General features: G+C 41.7%; 1 protein-coding gene across 3 annotated transcripts in view; it reads right to left on the reverse strand.

Moving 5' to 3' along the window:
• Nucleotides 1–22,523, reverse strand: part of LOC144752187 (rho GTPase-activating protein 20-like) — a 499,614-nt gene that overhangs the window by 88,341 nt on the left and 388,750 nt on the right. For all 3 annotated transcript variants that reach the window (XM_078640127.1, XM_078640125.1, XM_078640126.1), the window contains one exon: nt 18,226–18,292. In XM_078640127.1, the coding sequence (XP_078496253.1) occupies nt 18,226–18,292 (67 nt within the window). The remainder of the gene's footprint in view (nt 1–18,225; nt 18,293–22,523) is intronic.

Consider the following 22,523-nt stretch of genomic DNA (forward strand, 5'->3'; position numbering starts at 1 on the left):
AACTCAAAGACCCAACCTGCTACCATTCCCCTAGAGTGGAATTAAGCATATCTGGTTGAAGAATCCACAGAGGTGAGGATTGGACATAGTTTTAATCTAAGATTCTAAGGTAATAAAATTACATGGAGGCACTCAAATCTAAGAATTGATAAATGTATCACCCAAATTTGAATTAAGGACATAACTGGCCGTGATTTTCTCTTGCTCGTCAGGACCAGGAGGAGTATCTCCTTGCGATTTTATTTGCTTTGGCTGTCCACACGATGCATACCAGTTCTGAGGAAGACCTCATGTGATGTTCACACAATAACACACACATCCTGGGTCGAAAAGTCGACGCCTAATCAATCCACGTCCTAAGTCACTTCACCTTCTAGATCCTAGTCAAGGTCCAAACAGGGTGGAATAGTTGAACTATATATGTTGCAATAGGACCGATTTCCCAAAAATATTTTTGGGTTTGACGTTACTATTTGTATTTTTAAATTCTAGTAAATATGTACTGAATATTGTCACACTTTGCTATGTCAGTCCTTCAATTTAAGTTGTTTGTCCTGTGATTTAACTGTGTTACAGCCATGCAGTTATACATTCAAATGCTATATAAATATAATGCATATAAAGTATGTCTTTTGTTTGCTGTGCTTTGACTTATCCCTCTACTTCATAATATTTGTGTGATTGATTGTGATTTATCGTCATTTAGACTAAGCAATTGAATGACCCGACAGAACACATTGTAGTAGCTATCAACTATGCCGAGGTTCTGAGGGACACAGGGTTGCCCCGTTACATTTAATGGCTCATATAGAGTTTGGCAGAGCTATTGCACTGCTATAAATTGGCGGTTCACTCGCCCAGTAAAATTTACGGCTACCCTGCTAACAAAGAGGTGGGAAAATCAAAGGTTTGCTGACAACGGAGCCTCAGAGCTTGAGGACTACAGTGAGTGTCTCCATGCTCTATTTAGGGCATGGTGACTATCACTAGATTTTGGTACAAGGGACCAACATGCAAGGCCCAGCATTTTGGGGCCGGGAATACAGTCAGTGGTTAATGGGGCCCTTGTGTTTTTTGTTTTGGCTTCATGTTTTACAATATGCAGACAATACCCAGGCACGGGCTAAGAGTTGACAAACGGATCAAGTTCAAGGCCTTGTGCTACATGTTTCGCACTAGACAGGGTCTCGCTCCCTCCTACATCCAAGCTCTGGTGTTTTCATATGTTCCCACCCGTGAGCTGAGATCAGCCAACCTCGCTCTGTTTGCGGTACCTAGGTTCGTCAGAGCTCGTCTTAAGGGTCGCTCCTTTTCTATGCTGGGCCCGAAACTCTGGAACGCTCTGCCGCTTTCTCTTAGATCCTGTAACTCACTGCTTCAGTTCCGTAAAAATCCTAAAAACTTTACTTTTTAGCAGCCCTGATTAAATCATTCCTCTGTTAGACCATGATGCCCTGCTATGGTCCCCCAACAGCGCCAGGAGACCCTTTGGGGTAGCTGCGTGCTCTACAAGCTCTTTAATAATTTCTTCAAAATGTATTCTAAGTCAGAAGGAGAGCGCCGACTGGGTCCAATCCATTCTTTGTATACAACTCACGCCTCATGATGGTCAGACATATTTTTTGACTTGGACCCGGTCTTGCATGACCAGATGTCTGCAGGTAGCACTTTGATCAATTAGGTGCTAGTTTTTACATTAAACTTTAAAAAATTCAAAACTCCGGTTCTACAGATTGGATTTTTGTGATTTTACTGACAAATAATTGATTTACATGTACTCTATTTTTCTAAATCAGTGTGGGATATTTCTTGTTTTTTCACTTAAGTACTGGATGTGTGCTGCATAAATACTTTATACATTGCCTTTAGGTTAAACATGACTGCTGTGTGCCAAGCTAACAGAGGGCTAAGCACAGGTTAATTTAGTGACTTTTGTGGTTCACCCTGGCAGGGATTGTACCTGCTGCTTGAACGGTGTTAACCAAGAACCCAATTTCTCACAGGTCTAATTAAAACACCAAGGTGGTGCTAACCTAGTCCATACAGAGCTTCACAGTGAGATATGTTTTTTCCCTGCCCTGGAATAACTATTGCAGGGGGCTGAGAAATGATTTGAATTATGAGTCTTTGGGAGATAGAATGAAGAAATCAGACTTACCCGTACCAAATGTTTTCCCCGGTATGTTGCCCAGAGACTTTGCCTACTCAAGGAGCTGAGGTGATACTGCAAAATGTATAATTCTGACAACGCTGGTAAATTTCATTACCGGCAACCTCAGAATTATTGGGTTACCTGTAATGAGGGTGCAAGTGTGCTGTCACTGGGAGACATGCAGCTGGACAGCAGAGCTTTACAACCCTTCGCTCACCTGGTCACAAACTGAATATGTAGATAAAAATAAAGGGCTCGATTCACAGAACTAACTTAAGACAAAATCCTAAACTTACTACCATTTTGGTATTCAGAGAAGGCACTTACTCATTTCAGTATTCACAGAAGTTAGGACTCCCAACTTTAGGACTCCTAAATGCCTTCTGTGAATACCAAAAGTCTTAAGATTAGGATTTTTCTCAGTTTAGGAGTAGTAAAGTTAGGACTCCTAACTTTAGGACTCCTAAATGCCTTCTGTGAATACCAAAAGTCTTAACATTTGGATTTTTCTCAGTTTAGTAGTAGTAAAGTTAGGACTCCTAACTTTAGGACTCCTAAATGCATTCTGTGCATACCGAAAGTCTTAAGATTAGGGTTTTTCCCAGTTTAGGAGTAGTAAAGTTAGGACTCCTAACTTTAGGACTCCTAAATGCCTTCTGTGAATACTGAAAGTCTTAAAATTAGGATTTTTCTCAGTTTAGGAGTAACTTTACTTCTCCTAAACTGAGAAAAATCCTAATTTGTAAGAATTTTGGTATTCACAGAAGGCATTTAGGAGTCCTAAAGTTAGGAGTCCTAACTTTGCTACTCCTAAACTGAGAAAAATCCTAATTTTAGACTTTTGGTATTCACAGAAGGCATTTAGGAGTCCTAAAGTTGGGAGTCCTAGCTTTAGTACTCCTAAACTGAGAAAAATCCTAATCTTAAAACTTTTGGTATTCACAGAAGGCATTTAGGAGTCCTAAAGTTAGGACTCCTAACTACTGTGAATACCGAAATGAGTAAGTGCCTTCTGTGAATACCAAAATGAGTAAATGCCTTCTGAGAATACCAAAATGGTAGTAAGTTTAGGATTTTGTCTTAAGTTAGTTCTGTGAATCGGGCCCATACAATCTCTGCTTCTAGAAATTCTAGAACCAAAGCATTCTCCAAAAACAATCTTTATACTTTCATATATTGTTTTATGTATCAGAGATGTTTCCTGTGCCTGATTATTGTTTCAAACTGTGGATGCAATTACAGTTGTTACTTTGTTTTATAGTAATTTCCTCATTGTTTGATACACACCTATGACAAAGGGCGATGAGTTTGAGAACGTAATTATTGTGTGCGCTATTTACCTCTATTTTCATTTAAGATCTAAATATGCTTCATTCAAATGGCAATATGTAAAATGATCATTGTGTACTTGCAAAGTTTTCAAACCAGAAAAAACTCTAGACCTCATTCTGAGAGGCCTGGCAATGATACAGGCAACTTCCCTGCCTGACGTACTGATATTAGGGGTACCAGTAAATCCATGGGACGAGTTACTGGGGGATAAAAAGCAGGACTCTAGGCGCCTAATTCACAAAAGTAAACATATGCTTTTGTGCAAGTTTACAATGTTTTTGCTATTTGCAAATCACGTACATCATAAGTTTACGACTGCAGGTTCAGGCCTAACTTTTTGTGTGCGAAGAGCTTTGCACACGAGTACGGAACTTCCGCAATTATAAACTTACTATTAACCTGGAGTTTGCGAATAGCTAAAAAATAGTAAACTTATACATTACTGTAAGTTTACTTTTGCTAATCGTACCCTGAGGGTTCCCTTAGAAATGGCAAATTACTGTGATCTGATCATCCCAGTTACTGCTAATTTCTATTCAGAGTTTCATACAGAGGTTTTGACAGCCACAATCTCCAGGTCAAACCAAACGTACCTGCTGTGTTGCTGCAGATCTCACAATTCAGATGTGCCTGGTAACTGCTGTTACTGATTCCATCAGAATTAACAGGCCACTCGCAATTTACAGTTGTGTCAAGGCTTGACTGAGTACTACCTCAAGTCTGTGTACAAAATTGCTGATAGGGCAAATTCCGTTAATGGATTAATGCAGTAACAGAACACATATCTTTGCAGCAGAGAGCACTCTAATGAATTTGAAGGGCTTAGAGAATGTAGAAAGGGCGCTTGATTTTGCCGCCTTTTGACAGCAGAGCCTGTAGTATATAACGTGCACTTTGTAAAATGCAAATCCATCCTCTGGAGCACCTTAGCACTGTATGTTTCTCAACTCATTTTAGCCACCTCAGAAGAAAGAAAGACTGGGTGGGCCTACCAGGATTTGAACCTGTAGTCTTGCATCAGTGGCGTGGTTTCCCCAGACGTTCTGCCTTCTGACCTTCTGTTTTTGCTGACTCCGTTTTTGCAGGCTGAAGGAATCTGAGCACTTTACCACTGCTAATTGCTTCTAAAGTGCATGTGCTCTTTACTTAAAACATGGTAGCATTGGTTTATCCACAATTGGCATATTTGATTTACTTATAAGTACCTAGTGAAGTACACTTCATAGGCCCAGGATTCTACTAGTGGGCTTGCAGCACTGATTGTGCAACCCATTCAAGAAGGCCTTTAAACATGTCTCAAACCTGCCACTGCAGAGCCTGTGTGTGCAGTTTTAAAGTACCATGTTGACCTGGCAAATTACCTATCTGTCAGGCCCAAACCTTTTTTATACATGTAGGTAACCCCAAGGTAGGCCCTGGACAGCTCATAGACAGGGTGGAGTCTATTTAAAATCTATGACATGTACTTTTAAGTTTTGCCAGTCCTGGTAGTGAAATACTACTACATTCTTTTTTCACAACTGCATGGCCTATCTCTCTCATAGGATAACAGTGAAATTACCTTATTATATTTTATAAGAGTAATTTCCACACGGGAAAAGAAGGGACCCCCAAATTTGGTCTCTCTGGAATCACAATTTAAAAACAAAACTTATGGTTGTTTTTTAAATTGCAATCCTAAAAATGACACTTTAAGAAAGTTGTTTTTTTCTTACTGTAACCATTTGGTGCGTTCTACCTGTCTCTGGAATACATGTCTGTGGTGGGTGACAGCTGGCTTCCTGCATTCCCTCTAGACAGCCACACCCGAACGAGTGGCCATCTACATGCTGATGGGTCATCTTGAGCAGGATGGGTGGGAGGAGTGGACACACCTGTCCCACACAAAGGGTTGTATACTTTCTGTAGTGAGTCTGGATACAGGGCAGGGACTTGTGCACTTCAAATGCATCTCTTTGTAAGTCTCCCTACTTCAAAGGCCCAACTCTGTCACCACCAAATCAGGGCACTTCTGAAACTGAGGAAATAGTGCCAGGAAGAAGGACTGCTGTGCTGCTAGGAGGGACTGCCACTTTGCTGAACTGCTTTGCTGTGTTGGCCTGCTGTCTGCTACCTCTTGCCTGCGAGTGAGAAGGACCAGACCTGCATCTCTACATATCAGAACCAAAGTATCTCCAAGGGCTTGTTGGCTTGCCTCCTGTTTCTGAAGTATCAGCGATATCAAAGACTTCACCCTGCAACCTGTAACCAGCGCTTGCACTCGGTCTGCTGTGAGTCCTGCTCTGCCAAGTGGTGCCAATCCAGTCCTGGGCTCTTTGAAGTGGATTTTCAGTGCTGCAGCCAAGAATATCTACACATCGACGACGTTGCGCTGATTGGAACCGGCACATTTCCTTCAAACCCGACGCATCACCGCTGCAGCACGAACTGAGGACACAGCATCGCTAACAGGGTGACACATCGCCCAGTTTCCGATGCATGTCCGGCTTTGTGCAGCTAGATGCCAACATATTGCTTTGTGCTGCACGCATCGCCTACAGCCCAGTGGTTCAATTACGATGCATCGCCTCAATGTGCATCGCATCTTGACTCTCGATGCATCTTCAACTTTGCGCAGCCCGGAACCAACACATCGCCCCATCTCCGAGATCGACACTGCATACCTTTGCAAACCAGAAAAGCAATTTTTAACTGAACCCGTGACCAAGAGGTCAAACCTAGGCCCCTGGTATAGATGGTCCACTGAGCAACTAGACAAGGTAGATGTGTCGTGTGGAGCCAAATACTGATTTGGGCTATTTCTATTGATTATATGTTAGCCTCAAGAGGAGAAGCGTAATAGTGAAATGTGGGTGTTAATGGTCTATCAATTGAGGAATGTCGTGGCAAGTGCAGAAATGGATAGAAATGACACTGTTGATAAGAAATGGATAAGGCCAACCAATGTGTGAGGAGTGGGTGAGGTGGGGTTTTTGAGCTATCAGAGGAAATAACTGCAGAAGACTTAAGGCCCCATTTAGCCCTTGGTGGATGATCTGCAAATCAGCTGTGAATGCTGAGGCCCCACCTCTGTGAGCACGACACTGCCGGACACTAGAGGGTGAGATCCTGCCAGAATGGCCACCACAGATGGTGAATGAAGATTATCCCATAATAGGAAATCACACGACAGTTCCACAGTGAGGCTAAAGCTGATTATGGTAACATATCATAACATTTCATTTTAAATAGCATTGGTTCACTAAGGGGTGGTTTCTCGGTGCCGATAACAGATGTTTATTGCTGGATGCGAGGGCTCAATCGACTAATGTATTAACTACCGGGATCTGTGTGTGACCCCCCCAGTCAAAGGTTCATATCCTTGCAAGTGTGGTCAACCTTTCATCTTCCTGGGATTATAAAAATCTGTAACATCCAGTAGTGTAAAAGAATGCAGGACCTCTCACTGAGTTAAATGCTGGCTTATGACAAATATTGTGAGGGTAACCAGTTTGTATTATAGCAAGAAGTATTAGTCTTCCACCATTCCCAAGTCAGCAAGCTGAGTATCAGCAATTGGTTAATAGTAGCATCTTTTCTTTACAGCACATAGAAACAGCAAGAGTTCTCCATAAAGGACTTTTGTTAAAAAACATGACTTTTCATTATGCAGTGCCAATAAATCCCTGGAAATGATCGTGTGCTGTACAAATAAATATGTTGTAGCAATTTTACCAAAGGGATTGTGTACCAGAAGTACTACATGAGTACTCTCTTATGTTCTCTTACTTCCCTTCATGGATCAGCCCCGAACCATCCAATTTTAATAGTTTAAAGACATAACTATTTTCTCCAGTATTCCAATTTAATTCCCAGTTTAGATATATTGAGGCCAATTCTCAAAAACGTCCACTAGTATGTGAAAGAGTAATACAGGAGTACTCTATTAAATACACTTTCGTATCTTTTTGAATTGGCCCAGAAACATCCTCCTTTCCATTTTAAAAGTATAAAGAGGGCACAATCTAGTTTGCGAATTTTCTTACTTCTTTTCCATTTTAGATGATTTGGGACCAATTCACAAAAGCATGTAAGATTATCTAAAAGAGTACTAGAAGAATACTACTACACATTCTCCAAACTATCTTTGTGAATAGATCCCTGTAAGTTACCATTTCCCAACTCTATTGCTCGTTTTGTTGATCTTAGAATGTTGAGTGTCGGAGTAGATCGAAAGATATTTTTACTTATGAATAAAGAACATTCACAGACCTCTGCAACAGATCCAAAAGTAGTTGAGACATCTATTTTACCAGAATTTCAGCACCCTCAGAAACAGCATCACTTTTGTTTTACGGGACAGGGAACCAATCTGTGTCTTCTACTTATCAGCTCCAAGGACGTGTTTCACAGTGATTTCCTCCATTGCAAATTAAGAGCATATCATGATTTACACTAACACTCATATCTTACTTTCTCCAAGACTCCAACCAGAGGAAATCTACAGAAACTTGAAGCATCTCTGAGGTGCACACGCTAAATTAGAATCCACTAGTATTTTAAGTCCCTTCAACAGGTACACCAGGGCTCCATAGCTGTGCCCCAACGCAAGTCTTTCTCAAATTGGTAGAAGACCAGCAGCACTGCTTTAGAAGCTTAGGGCATTTTCTAACTGGTTCCATAGGAAGTATTTCTGATTGGGTCTTAAAATGTTTGTTTTCAAGTGGGAAATATTTTGAGAACATTTATAGGGGACCATTTGACTAAGATAACCTTACAGGGAGTGGCATCACACCACCTTATACCTCTGACAATGGGTTACTGAGCTTCCTTTTTCTGACATTCAGTGAGCAGTGTAGTAAAGAAACAAGATTAACATTTGTTTCAGGTACAGGCAAACATGCCAGCCATTGAGAATCGATTCATTTACAGGTATTTTATAATTTTTGTAAACTTTCTTTAATGATCTATTTAGTTCGCACTGCTGTAGCTTTGATTGAAGCACCACATTTAAAGTTCATAACCCAGATCCCACAAGATTGTTTCGATTATTGGTGATGATGATGAGAGAGGAAGCTCAGCTCAGGATTATCCCTCTTCTGCTAACAAACAGTGTGGTTATTTGTATACCCAAGCAGGGCCTGCTTTAGTACTGGTGGCGCCCGGTGCAACAGCATTTTCTTTGTTGCCCCCGCCCCCATGACCCTCAGGAATTCCCTCATTACCACTTTCCAACTGTGCCCCTCATCTCTCAATAGCCCCTCTCTGGCATACCTTTAATTTTTATAGCACTACTGATAGTTCACTCACCTTCAGGACCTGATACACAAAGGGCCTCCGCACTCGTGGTGGAGGTACCACAGCCGTGGGGAGTCTCCATACTCGGGGCGGAATCGCCACAATGAGAATTCATTGCATGAGAATGTGAAGAAGGCCCTTTGTGAATCAGGTTCTTAGGTCTGAGATCTACATGGTACACATTCTTTTCAGCAGGCACATTAACCCTCTGCACTACTTCATGATGAGTTAAAACTGCCACTAGACAAATTCTGATCGCTCACCTGCAAGAACATTAATCATCACATTTATCTTGATATTTTCATTGTCGCCTGAAAATGTCTGGACAAACAAGAATTCAAGTGATTTTAAACCCATAAGTTATTTTTAAACAGCACCCCTCACCAAAGCCAATACCAGGTGCAGCTGCACCAGCCTCCGGCACCCAAGTCTGACAAACAGTTAGCAATCAAAAGAGACAAATTAGGCTAAACATGCTCTTTAAATACGTATTGGAGAAGGGATTACATTATAAGACTTTTGTGATTATTGTTCATTTACAGACCAGAGAGCAAAAGCGGAATCATTTAGAAATGGCATAAATATTACATAGTCCCAAGAAACCGCTTAGGATGAAGGTGTGCTTTATAAACAGTAATGTTATGCTATTATTATTATTTTCGGTTTAATTGGGGCATTATTATTCTTCCGATTAATTACATTATTAATATCTCGGATTTAAGAACAACCCTAAACTTTGAAGACAAGAAGCCACAACTATGGTAAAATCGTCAAGGTCAAATAGAGTGACACGGGGGGCGAAAAACGATGGCCTGAAATACTACCCCGAACATTGCAACTGGTTAGACAATTTAAAATGATTTGTCTCATCACCTTTTGGGTGTTTCATTGCAAGTAGCATGCCTTAAAACCGGGGTCTGGTACAGCTTCCATGCCTACTCCTGCCAATGTTTGTGAATTCTAAAAAGCAGTACATTTGTGCTGCTTCAAGGAGTACTTATATGAATCAAATGTACTACTTTGTGGGTAAACCTGTAACTATTCAAGTTAAGTTAAAAATGTTAGTTATGTGAGAATGGAGAGAAAAACTGAGAAAGCTAATAATGCATTAGGGGGTGTCACACCCTAAACACCATGCATGCGACTACGCCCATTTCCGTCCCACCTGGGCCAGGGAGTTGTTTCTAAGAACCCATGACTGTGGTCTCGTAAAAAACAACAGCCTGGAATCCGTGCCCAAGGATTACTTATTTTTACTGCATGCCCTCTTCTTCATCCTTGCTACAAGAAACCTCGGTGGCAGAGTTGTAAAATCGGTGAATGTAGAAAGGGCACCATATTTCCAGTATACACATTTAAGAAATCATTTTATCAACTGAATGACGACCCGATTTACTAATCCTGAGTCGAAAATAGTAGCAAGTACACCAGCAAATTAAAAGGGCAAGACGAGTCATAGCCGAGGCCAGGATCTGGCGTGGCTCTAAACGTCCGTACACGAGGTAAGCCATGGAAACATTTGGCATGCATGCTGTGTAAAAATCATAATGTAAAAATATGCTACAGTCTCCTCAAAATGTAAAATGTGTATTTCTTTAATATGTGGAAGTATTTCAACTTAGTGTGTCAGGTTCTATCCCTGCATAGACAGACATTTATTAAAAGTGATAGTTTTTAAACATGAAGTTAAAAACTTTAATGGCTTACCCCCAACAACAATGCCATTAGTGAATTAAGAGGCAAGTCGGTAGTTATTCAAACCCAAAACATGGCATAGATTCTTATTATAGATGGAGCAACATTATAGGCTATTAAATAAAACATAAGATGTGCTTGTACAGTGTACATCCTGAACTCAAATATTAAAAAGTACTTTAATATGTGATAATAAAGAAAAAGAGGCTCTGTGAAATTAAATGTTTGCATAGGCTCACACAATATGGACATATAGGGAAACAGGTTGTTAGAAATTGGATTTTTGGTCGGCTAGGGCATGTGCCAGAGTCGGGCAGAAACCACCACTCTACTCAGGATAAGGGAGTTACACTCCTAAAATAACCCCTGCTCACCCCCTTGGTAGCTTGGCACGAGCAGTCAGGCTTAATTATCTTAGAGGCAGTGTGTAAAGCATTTGCACATAACCAACACTAATACAGTGTAAGCACTACAAAAGGACACCACACCAGTTTAGAAAAATATCCAATATTGTTATATACTTAAGACAAGACCAAATACTATAAAACTCCACAATACAGTACTTATAAATCTTTGATTATCAAAATATGCTTGAAAAACAGTTCCTTGATGACGAAAGCTCCGTCGGGGCTATCACAGCGTTGTGAGCACACAAATCCAAACAGCTCTGGCTGACCGCGGCGTCGCTGGGTAGCTATGGTGTAGGGAAGACCCGCAAACAGTACCTTTTAGAAATGGAGGGCATCCGAAAGCACGGCGTCTGCAGGCGTCGGTTCCGTCAGGTCAGAATAGGAGCCATAGGGGCACTTGAAGTCCCACACATTGCAGATCGAACTCCTCTCTGTTGAAGTAAGGAGCGCTGGCGTCAGCAGGCGTCGGGTGCTGCAGTGCGGCACCCTCCGGTTGCGGTGCGCGCAACGGCTCAGTGGTGGCGTCAGATGGCGTTGTTGGTAAGACCAGGCTCGCAGTGCGAAGTGAATGCGGTGCTCGTCGCGGTGCTGGCAGGTCGCAGTGCAAGCAGCGGCATTGCTGAAGCGCTGTCGTCAGCTGATGAACTGGAGCGGATGGCGCCGGTGCAAGATGAGGGCAGTGCGTCGTGTAACTTTACGAGTGGGGCCCTCGAACCACGGTGCAAGCAGCGGCGTACATTTCGGCATGAAGCATCGTCGGGGATACCAAGGCGTCGTCCTGAAGCAAGGCGATGCGGAGTGCGGGGCCCACAGGTCGCTGTACTAGCAGCAGCGTCAGCAGGCGTCGTTGGTGAGATCAAGGTTGCGGTGCGGCGTTGCCCTCTGCGTGGCCTTCAGGACACGGAGTCGGCAGCGGCGTCATAGACGTCGTCGGGTTGCTTTTCTTCTCTTGCAGCACAAAAAACACAGTCCCCAGTGCTGAGGGCAGATGAGCTTAAAGTCTTTGCTGTTCCTGAGACTTCTTGAACAGTGGGCAAGCTATACATCAAGACCTTGGAGAAACTCACAAAGTAGATTGTAGAAAGTTCAGTCCTGTCCTTTGATTGCCTAAGACAGAAGCAGCCACTGCAGGTCAACACAGCAAAGCACACATCAAAGTGGTAGTTCCTCCAAACAGCTTCCCCAGCTCTTCTTCTTGGCAGTCTTCTTGATTCAAAACAGTTCTAAAGTTCAGGGGTCTGGGCCCCAATATTTATATCCCACAATCCTTTGATCTATTAGGCAGAGAGTGTCTGTGCCCAGCCAGAACCAGTTCTGCCTTCTCTGGTGTGACTTCCTGGCAGGAGGTGGAGACGGCATTGTCAGAGGCAGACCAGGCCCTTTGAGGTGCCAGGAAATCTCCTCCCCATTCCCCAATTGCAACCCAGGTCTATTCAGCCCTTTCCTGCCCCACCTAGACTATCTGCAGCCACTCCTGCCTTTTGTCAACCAAAACCCAGACAGACAATCCACATTCCAGCAGAGGCACAAGGGATGACTGAGCAAGAAAGTACCTACTTTCTAAAAGTGTTATTTTCAAACACAGAATGTAAAAATCACCTTCACTAAAAGATGCATCTTTAGATTCTGAGTTCAGGCATACTAAACTTTATTTTCTTACCTAATTCCCCGGGCCAGTTATGTTTATAAGATGTTATAAACAAACTTCCCATTCTGTCTTAACGGGAACAGGTAGTCTTGCAATAGAAAAAAATCGAAATGGGCCGTAATTCGCTACCAGGACATGCCACACACACCAGGGCATGTCCTACCTTTCACATACACTGCACCCGGACCATAGGGGTACCTTGGGTCAACCTTAGAGATGGCGGATATGTAAGAAAAGGGAAGGTTAGGGACTGGCAAGTGTGTTCACTGGCCAAGTCGACATGGCAGTTACAAACCGCCCGCAGACTCTGCAATGGCAGGTCTAAGTTACCTTTTCAGGGTTATTCATGTGGGTGGCAAAATAAGTGCTGCAGGCCCACTCGTAGCATTTGATTTACAGGCCCTGGCACGCTCAGTGCACTTTACTAGGGACTAACAAGTAAATCAAATATCCAATCATAGAAACACCAATCCATAACACAATTTACGGACAGCATATGCACTTGAGCGCTGATTGGCAGTGGTAAAGTGCCCAGAGTCCTAAAACTAACAAAAACAGGTCAGAAAAAAATAGGAGGAAGAAGCAAAACGTTTGGGGATAACCCTGCAAAAAGAGCCATTTCCAGCACAGGTATTAATTCCAGGTTATCTGGTTTCACATTCTGAAATTCAACCACCAGATCCATATTTCTGCCTCGGTCCCTCTCTCCTGCTCTGCATTAAAAAAATTTGTCTTTTATCCTTGCCGAACAACATGAAAAACCGACTCAAAGCCCCCTGATCTAACTACCAAACCAAGAATGCATTTATTTGGATGGTGTCACAACCCAAACACCATTGTTCATTTGAAATTCATGTAGTATTGTAGGCTCCACATTGGCCTTCTCCTGATGGGCTCACTTTGGACTCCATTCAGTTATTCACGAATGGAGAAGGGTGGGCTCCCTTTGCAAAGATTACTTAACTAGTAAATGTCGGAGGGAAGAGGGAATGGCTGGCAAAAGGGAAACACTTATGAATAAAGGGAAGGGGTTTTGGGAGGTGTAAGAAGTGGTTAAGATGGGGAAAAGGAGGGATTTAGAGAAGGACATGCACCCATCCACAAATGAGTAAGACTGTTGCTATACACAAATCCCACTTCTAAAATTACTACAGCCAAAAAGGTCCCAAAAAGCTATAAATGTAGACTAGCTCAGATTTGGAGTAAGTCAGCACCACACATGGCCAACCACTGGTAGCGCAACACCCTCCTTTAGAAAATAATGGGGATTGGGACTTAAAATAGAACCTTGTAGGAAATAATGTTAAAAAAAAGTAATTTATTTAAACATTTAGAAAATATATACATTTTTATGTTAAAACATTAAATATAATCAATAAACCAAATTACTATAGGCAGGACAAGGTACAAACACACCAAGGTGACAAACATAAAATTTGGTCATAAAACCACTACTAATAGCACACTTAAGTCGTGTACGACGTTTTTACTACCACCTGCCTCAGGGGGTTGGGACATATAAGGCTACAGTTTTGTGTAGGTTTACACTCGGAAATGGTGAATAGACAAATGTAGTAAAGTTACTCGAAGTGAAGAGTACACTTACAGGTTTTGACAGTGGAGGCTGCTCCCGCTAAGTAGTAGTGGGGCGGAGAGGGGGGGGGGGGGGGGGGGGGGGGAAGGGGGAGAAAAATTAAACAAAAAAAGATCACTTACCTGCCAGCCGGCTGGACAGTCAGCGCCTCTCTTCTGTCCTCTTTCTGGCTTCTGTTCGAACAGGAAGCAGGATAGGCTCCCCTAAGCCAATCACAATGCTGCAATGCAGCGTTGTGATTGGTCTGAGTCCTGGTGTAGTTCGGCGCTCCGATGGGTATTGGGAGTCTGGGCATGTCCTCCACCCAGGCTGTAATGCAGCCTGGATGGCGAACATGAAAAGTGTGCATGAATGTTTGGCTGACTCCAGAGGGCCGGCCAAACATTCATGTGCACTTAGGAGGTTGCCACCACTACTCCGCCTGCGAAGTCTAGCCCTGCCCCACAAAACTGCCCCAGGACAGAAAAAGAAAATGATAATAACATTGCGTTATTATTTTATTTTTCCTTTTTTGTCGTGCTGAAAGGCAGTGTTTTGACGCTCCTCCGCCTGAGCGTATGTGTGTGGATTTAGTCATGTGTAAATGTACCTTTATAAATAGCCTCCCAAGTCTCCATGCTGCCAATAGCAGGCATATCTTGACTTTTGATTAATCTATTCCCTATGTCAAGTATTCTGAGGTCTGAAGGACTGCCCTTCAGTCTCACTACCAAGGACTAGCCCTTTTGTTTCACCATCAAGGACAGCCCCCTAGTTGCACATAAAAAAGAAAAGTTCTCCAGTCACACTATCATGAAAAACAGGCCTCCAAAGTCAGCCAACAACTAACAAGCACTTTCACTCATACCTCACTGATGGAGACAATTTCCCCAGCATCCATTTCCACTACTGACAGAACAAATTCCTAGACCGAATCAAGAGTCCAATATAGGACAACTCTGGTCTATCGGAAGTACTGCGGAGCCATGACAATCACAGATTATGCACTATAAAACTCCCTAAAGGAACATCTAACAAAGGAAACTAACCATTCTCTCTACTTATAGAAACATTAGATAAACTGATTCAGAGTGCAGGCTGCAATGACAAATACCTCAAAATCATTTCATAAGTCATCTCTGGGCAACCGGAGGCGCGCAATGCCATGCCAATTACATAATCTGCATTATAAAAATTGCTTTTTTATACTGCTCTATGAAGGGTTTTACGGTGATTTTTGATAGAATCATTCCGAGATGGTGTCAGCTATGAAAACTCTGGCAAAACCAAGGGCCCTAGTCACAAACATAAATTTAGTTATGTAGATTTACACTTGTAACTTTACCCCTTACACATTTTACTAAGTTTACTGCTTTAGCTATTCATCATTTCCTGTTGTAAATTTACTCCAAAGAGTAGACTTCCATGTCAACACCTGTAGTGGAGCCAAATTTACAAGTGTAAAGGTACTACTAGTCACTTTTCCTCACAGGCAGAAGTCTCCACCACTAGGGCATGGATCCACCTATTGTAAAGTATAGGGAAAAGTAAAAATCTTTCTTCAACTTTAAAGTCATTTAGTAAAAGTATTTTAATGTAAAACATTGATGTAAAATTATATTATACATGTATTTAAACCTATAACAAAGTACCAAAAAGTTAAAGCACCATTATCTTAAAGGTGTAATAATTAAGGTATCACACCTGCAGGAAAATGTTTATTATTCTTTAATCTGTATTAAAAATTGATCAAAGTTATGCAAAGAATGTAAATTATTTTTATTCGCCCAAAAATTAAAAATTACATTTATTTAAAAATTTTAAAATGTCTATTAAAATATATGATAATGTTTCTTTTTAATTATATATACTTGTTACTATTAAATACAATGTGTATGTATATCTATCTATAAATCTATCTGCCTATATCTATTTATCTATCTATTTATATAGATGTCTATATATATATATATATATATATATATATATATATATATATATATATAGATATATATAGATATACAGATAGATATATAGATATACCTCTCTCTCTCTATATATATATATAATATATATGAAAAGAGAGAGATATACATATTCCACTAACTCCTGCTCCAAAATAAAAGAACAGGTCTGAAGCAGCTCAGAATTCCCGTTACAGAGGTTTAGTCAAGCATGGTTTGCCGAAACGGATGCCTTTCGGATGAGAAACTGGCCATACTGAGTTTACCATATATGCAATGACACAGTGCACGCAATGCATAGAAACAGAAAAACAATGTCAATGTCTCTGCCCTTCACACAAATGCAAAAATGCCGGAATTACTCCATTGATGTTATTTAACAATCATAACATCACGCAAGTGCAATTAATCCAGTGACTGTGCGTTGATATTTTAAATAGCGTAGACCTCTGGTAAAATACCTTAGACAAGCATTGGATCTTCACAATCAACCCTCAACAAAAACAACATGACTATATATAAGATATACCTCTCTGAAGAGCTCTAAAGATAACGAAACATGTGTCAGAGGTTGCTTTTATTCATTTCAGGTTGGCTTGGATGGTATTTTACTAATCCAAAACTGTAATACTGTGCCTGGAGTGGTAAAAGGCTTTGGCCATTTTACAGCTCAACAAGGATAGCACCGTGTTAATCCTATGCTTGAAGACTTTGCTGTGGAAATGGTAAAATACTTTGTCCCTTTCTATCTCGGTGTGAATGGCACTGTGCTAATCCTACGCTTAAAGACTTTGATAGAAAAGCAGACATTTGAGGTGAGCAAATTTGGAGTGTGGCTGGTGTTGAGAGTGCTCTACGTTGGAGCTGCTTTCCACCTAAGCTTGAGAACTACCCAGAGTTCACTGCTTCTGTTTTGCATAATTTATGCATCACTCTATGCCTGAAAGGGTTTTGTTTTGATATATATATATATATATATATATATATACATACATATACACATACACACACACATATATACATACATATATGTACATTTATATACATACATATACACACACACACATATATATATTTTATTAAAAGTTAATATAAGTTAACTTTAACACTATTTTCTATGGGGTTTTATTTTAAGACCATTCAGACATTATTTTCTATAGAAGGGTGTTGCAATTCCTGTGGTTGGCCATGTGGTACTGGACGTACTCTAGGTCTGAGCTACTAAACATTTTTTGCTGTTTTGGGAAATTTCTGGCTATCGTACCTACAGAACTGCAATTCATTAATATCAATGTGCTTACTCTTTTGTAGCAGGGTGTTTGTCCCTTCCTAAACCCCTCCTTAATCATCTCGTAAGCCGTCCTTACCCTCCCTAAACCCTATCCATTTTATAGGAAGCATTTTCCATTTTTTCTAGACCCACCCCAGTTCCTCCCACGTTACAACAAAAACGTAGGTGTATGTGTGCAGAGATCTCTACAATTGTGGTGGAGATCTCACAGGAAAGGGAGGTGAGGCAGACGCGAAGGCACCCACATGTAGGTTTGTGAATAGCTGTTTGAAGTCCATGAGTGGTAGTATTGCAGTGCTACTAAATGTACTACTACGTGGAGGTTGTGAACAGGCCCATAAAGAACAGGGATTCTACCTGAAATGGAGAGCCCTTCCATGTATGCACCATTTGCAGCAGAAATAAAGTTCACACAGGAGATAAATGACTGCCAAACATTTCTTTACAGTTTTGACTTGAAACATAGACTCTCAACAGCCTTTAAATGCCTACAATTTAATGAGAAGTTTATTATGAATAAGTTAACCATAGAATAACACCATATTGGTCTGCAGTGCTTAACATCATTACTTGAATACCTAATCGAGCATTTCTGATTAGAAGTATACAAGTATTGTTGGAAACTGCATGATTTTCATGACAGTACAGGTTAAAAATGCAATAGTTGTATGTATACTGGCATCTACAATCAATTAGGGTTGAATAATGTTGTTATGATATAGAAAGAGTAGTACATGTACTCAGCATAGGTGGAGATGTGAACTGTGATGAGCATCATCATTTAGAATGTAGGTAGGTGTAACACATTAAAATTACATTAACAGTACCAATATATCAAGGGCATGTAATACAAGAAGATGGAAAGAGGTAGCTGGAAACTTACCAAGAAGCGGATAAGGTGAGTCATCCTTCCCAGACACCACACAGAGGTGGTAGTCACTTGGTCGACCCTAAAACATGAAAACAAAAATTAAAAAGTGATAAGGGTGGGGGAAGGTGGTACATTAAGAACTTACACAGCGGAACTCAAATTGGAGACTTTTGTCAGTGCCAGGAAACCTCTGGGTATAGGCACTATATGTTATAGGACAGAAAAGAACTGGACAGGATACAATAGTGTTGCGCTAACAAAGGAGTGATTAATCTCTGCTCCAAGTGATCCTGCAAGTAATGAAGGAGGACGCCAACAGGCTTCAAGGGCTGGCCTCTACGACATATAGAGGAAGAGCCAATGCTCAGGATTAGGAATACCAATCAGCAGCCATGCCACTGCGACAGAGACAGGACTCACAATTCTGGGAGTAATAGGCCAAAAGAGAATGGTTCTCCTCATTGTATTCTTACATGGCAAGCAAGTTTAGTTTTTTGGGTGTAAATCTTTTTATTAAAAAAGAAAACAGTCCAGCAATGGCATAGGAATATGCAAAAGACAAAAAGATCAATATATGGCATTCTGCTTTGTGACAGAGACACCACAATTGAACCAAAATGATACTGAAGAAACAGAGATACGATTCTTCTGCCAAATACTCGTGCCCTAAATTAACTATAACTCGCTCCTCCACCATGCACAGTGTTGTCATCAATGATGACATTTCAGATGTTGCAGTCTTGTTAACAAAGATGTAATAGAACATGTCACGAGTGATGTAATATGTGGGGAATTAACTGGGCGTGAGTCATAGTTACTTTTATAGAGCACGAGTTATAGTTACTTGAAATAACTACAGTTGATGAATTTCAGTAATTTTGTTAATTTAAAACGGTGTATTAACTGACATTTTCACCAAACTACAGCTTCCTTTTACCCTTTGTTTTTTTTCTGTGAATTTCTACGTTTTTTTCCAATGTAAACAAACATATTACTACAATTCCTAACTATATAGTTACTTTAAGCTTTATTTTGTTCAGCAAATGTCTTCGTTTTTTAAACCTGAAGTACAATGTCCATAGCTGTGCATGGTATGGGGTTGGATGAAGGGCCTGTCCCGTGGTCAGGTCCTGTGCCCAACCTTCTCACAGCACCCTAACCTCCGCTGCGCACAACTTTTAGCTGTACGTGGCGTAAAGTTTGTTGCAAGGCCTGGCTTATGGCCAGGCCCATCCCCTAACCCCACGCTGGCACCCAACCACCCTGCTGTGTATAGTCTTTGGCCGTGAGTTGCATGGGGTTGGATGCAGGGCCTGGCTGCAGTTGTCAGACTTACTGACTTTGTCAAAGAGTCACAACACCAGAATATAACAAGCATTTGCAATGCAATAGGTCTCGCATTAGGAAAGTTTGAGCTATTGGTATTGTAAATGACACATTTTTTATTTATGTGTTGGTTTTGAAAATAGCGAAATTATTAGCTTTGTCATTTACAATGCCAATAGTTTTAACTTTCGCAAATGTGACACCTATAGCATTTGTAATGCAATATGGGTGGTATTTACGTGACTTAGATGTATTGATATAACAAATAAAAATGTTTTTTTAATTTTTTTAATAATTAATACTTAAATAAAAGTTATTGTAAACGATAATGGCAACAGCTTAAACTTTTGTAAATACCTTTTATGAAGATTATGTTCATTGTATTTTATTGTGACGAACAGAAGTGAAATATTAACATCTTTTTGTGACATTTATAATAAAGCTTGAAACATTGAGAGAACATATTTCAACCAGTTGTTGTTGAATGGTTGAACAGTTTGATGCTGTGGTGGCGCTGAGTGATGTGGTGGCGACGAGTGATGCTGTGGCGTTCAGTGATAGTGTGGTAGCGCATAGTGATGTTGTGGTGCCCCTGAGTGATGCTGTGGTGGTGCTGAGTGATGCTGTGGTGGTGCTGAGTGATGCTGTGGTGGTGCGATAGATAGAGTGAGGCCAATAGATAGATAGAGGGAGGGCGATAGATAGATAGAGTGAGGGTGATAGATAGATTGAGGGCGATAGATAGAGGGAGGGCGATAGATAGATAGAGGGAGGGAGGGCAATAGATAGAGGGAGGGCGATAGATAGAGTAAGGGCGATAGAGTGAGGGCAATAGAGCGAGGGCAATAGAGCGAGGGCGATAGAGCGAGGGCGATAGAGCGGTGGTGATAGAGTGGGGGCGATAGAGCGAGGGCGATAGAGCGAGGGCGATAGAGTGAGGGCGATAGATAGAGCGAGGGCAATATATAGAGCGAGGGCAATATATAGAGCGAGGGCGATAGATAGAGCGAGGGCAATAGATAGAGCGAGGGCGATAGTTAGATAGAGTGAGGGCGATAGATAGAAATAGTGAGGGCGATGGAGTGAGGGAGGGCGATAGATAGAGTGAGGGCGATAGATAGATAGATAGATAGATAGATGTTTCCTAGTTAATAAACATCACATGTTTAATGTTCAAACTGTAAACTTTTTGCCTGTTTGCAAAATGTTTAAAATCATCCGGACTGTAAAGGGGTTGTGACTATTTGCTTGTTAACTGTTTGGCTTATTAGATAAGCGCATAAAGTTATGCCAAATGCTGTGTTTGGTTACGGAAAGACCGGACGGCTTATAGCACAGTAAAAAGAGAGGGAGGAGAGCAGTACTAGTGGTCAAATTGCCAAGTAAATTACAATTTTAAACAAGCGTTAGTCTAATTCACCTACTAATTTCCAACTGATTACACAGCAGGCTTTCCATAAACAGAATGCAGTCACCGAAAGAATCTGCTTTATTATAGTGTTTTAGGGTTCTGTGGTCGGAGGAAGGTAACCCTCTAGGAGACGGAGCATTGGTGAGAGTAGTGCTGACTCTAGAACAATTCATAAAAGGGGGTGGTGATGGACAGAGCATCTGAGTTAAGCAGAACACTCCTACCCAGTCAAAATATCAGGGCTTGATCCATCACCGTTTTTTAGCTCACTGCACCATCCCAGTTCAGAACCTGGCTACATGCAAATTAGTCTGTCCCTGGCCCTGTGCATCGTGGGAACAGGGCAGACCAAACTACCAAGCCAATTCTTTACTGGAAAAGAAACAAGCTTCCGGGGACCGGTTTCTGGCATTGCAGCCGTCTTCGGCCCGGCTTGCTTGAATCCTGAGGGTGCAGTGAGCAAGGGACTCATGTCTGAGCATACCCTTTCACTCCTATAGTGGCCAAAACGATTCATAAAAGGGGGTGGTGATGGACAGAGCATCTGAATTAAGCAGAACACCCCTACCCAGTCAAAAGATCAGGGCTTGATCCTTCACCGTTTTTTAGCTCACTGCACCATCCCAGTTCAGAACCTGGCTACATGCAAATTAGTCTGTCTCTGTCCCAGTGCATCATGGGAACAGGGCAGACCAAACTACCAAGCCAATTCTTTACTGGAAAGGAAACAAGCTTCCGGGGACCGGTTTCTGGCATTGCAGCTGTCTTCGGCCCGGCTTGCTTGAATCCTGATGGTGCAGTGAGCAAGGGACTCATGTCTGAGCATACCCTTCCACTCCTATAGTGGCCAAAACGATTCATAAAAGGGGGTGGTGATGGACAGAGCATCTGAATTAAGCAGAACACTCCTACCCAGTCAAAATATCAGGGCTTGATCCATCACCGTTTTTTAGCTCACTGCACCATCCCAGTTCAGAACCTGGCTACATGCAAATTAGTCTGTCCCTGGCCCAGTGCATCATGGGAACAGGGCAGACCAAACTACCAAGCCAATTCTTTACTGGAAAGGAAACAAGCTTCCGGGGACCGGTTTCTGGCATTGCAGCCGTCTTCGGCCCGGCTTGCTTCAATCCTGATGGTGCAGTGAGCAAGGGACTCATGTCTGAGCATACCCTTCCACTCCTATAGTGGCCAAAACGATTCATAAAAGGGGGTGGTGATGGACAGAGCATCTGAATTAAGCAGACCACTCCTACCCAGTCAAAAGATCAGGGTTCTGAACTGGGATGGTGCAGTGAGCTAAAAAACGGTGATGGATCAAGCCCTGATCTTTTGACTGGGTAAGAGTGTTCTGCTTAATTCAGATGCTCTGTCCATCACCACCCCCCTTTTTGAATCGTTTTAGCCACCACAAGTGTGGAAGGGTATACTCAGATGTGAGTCCCTTGCTCACTGCACCATCAGGATTCAAGCAAGCCGGGCCGAAGACGGCTGCAATGCCAGAAACGGGTCCCCGGAAGCTTGTTTCCTTTCCAGTAAAGAATTGGCTTGGTAGTTTGGTCTGCCCTGTTCC

This window comes from Lissotriton helveticus, chromosome 4_2 (assembly GCF_964261635.1).
Source record: "Lissotriton helveticus chromosome 4_2, aLisHel1.1, whole genome shotgun sequence".
Taxonomy (NCBI): Eukaryota; Metazoa; Chordata; class Amphibia; order Caudata; family Salamandridae; genus Lissotriton; species Lissotriton helveticus.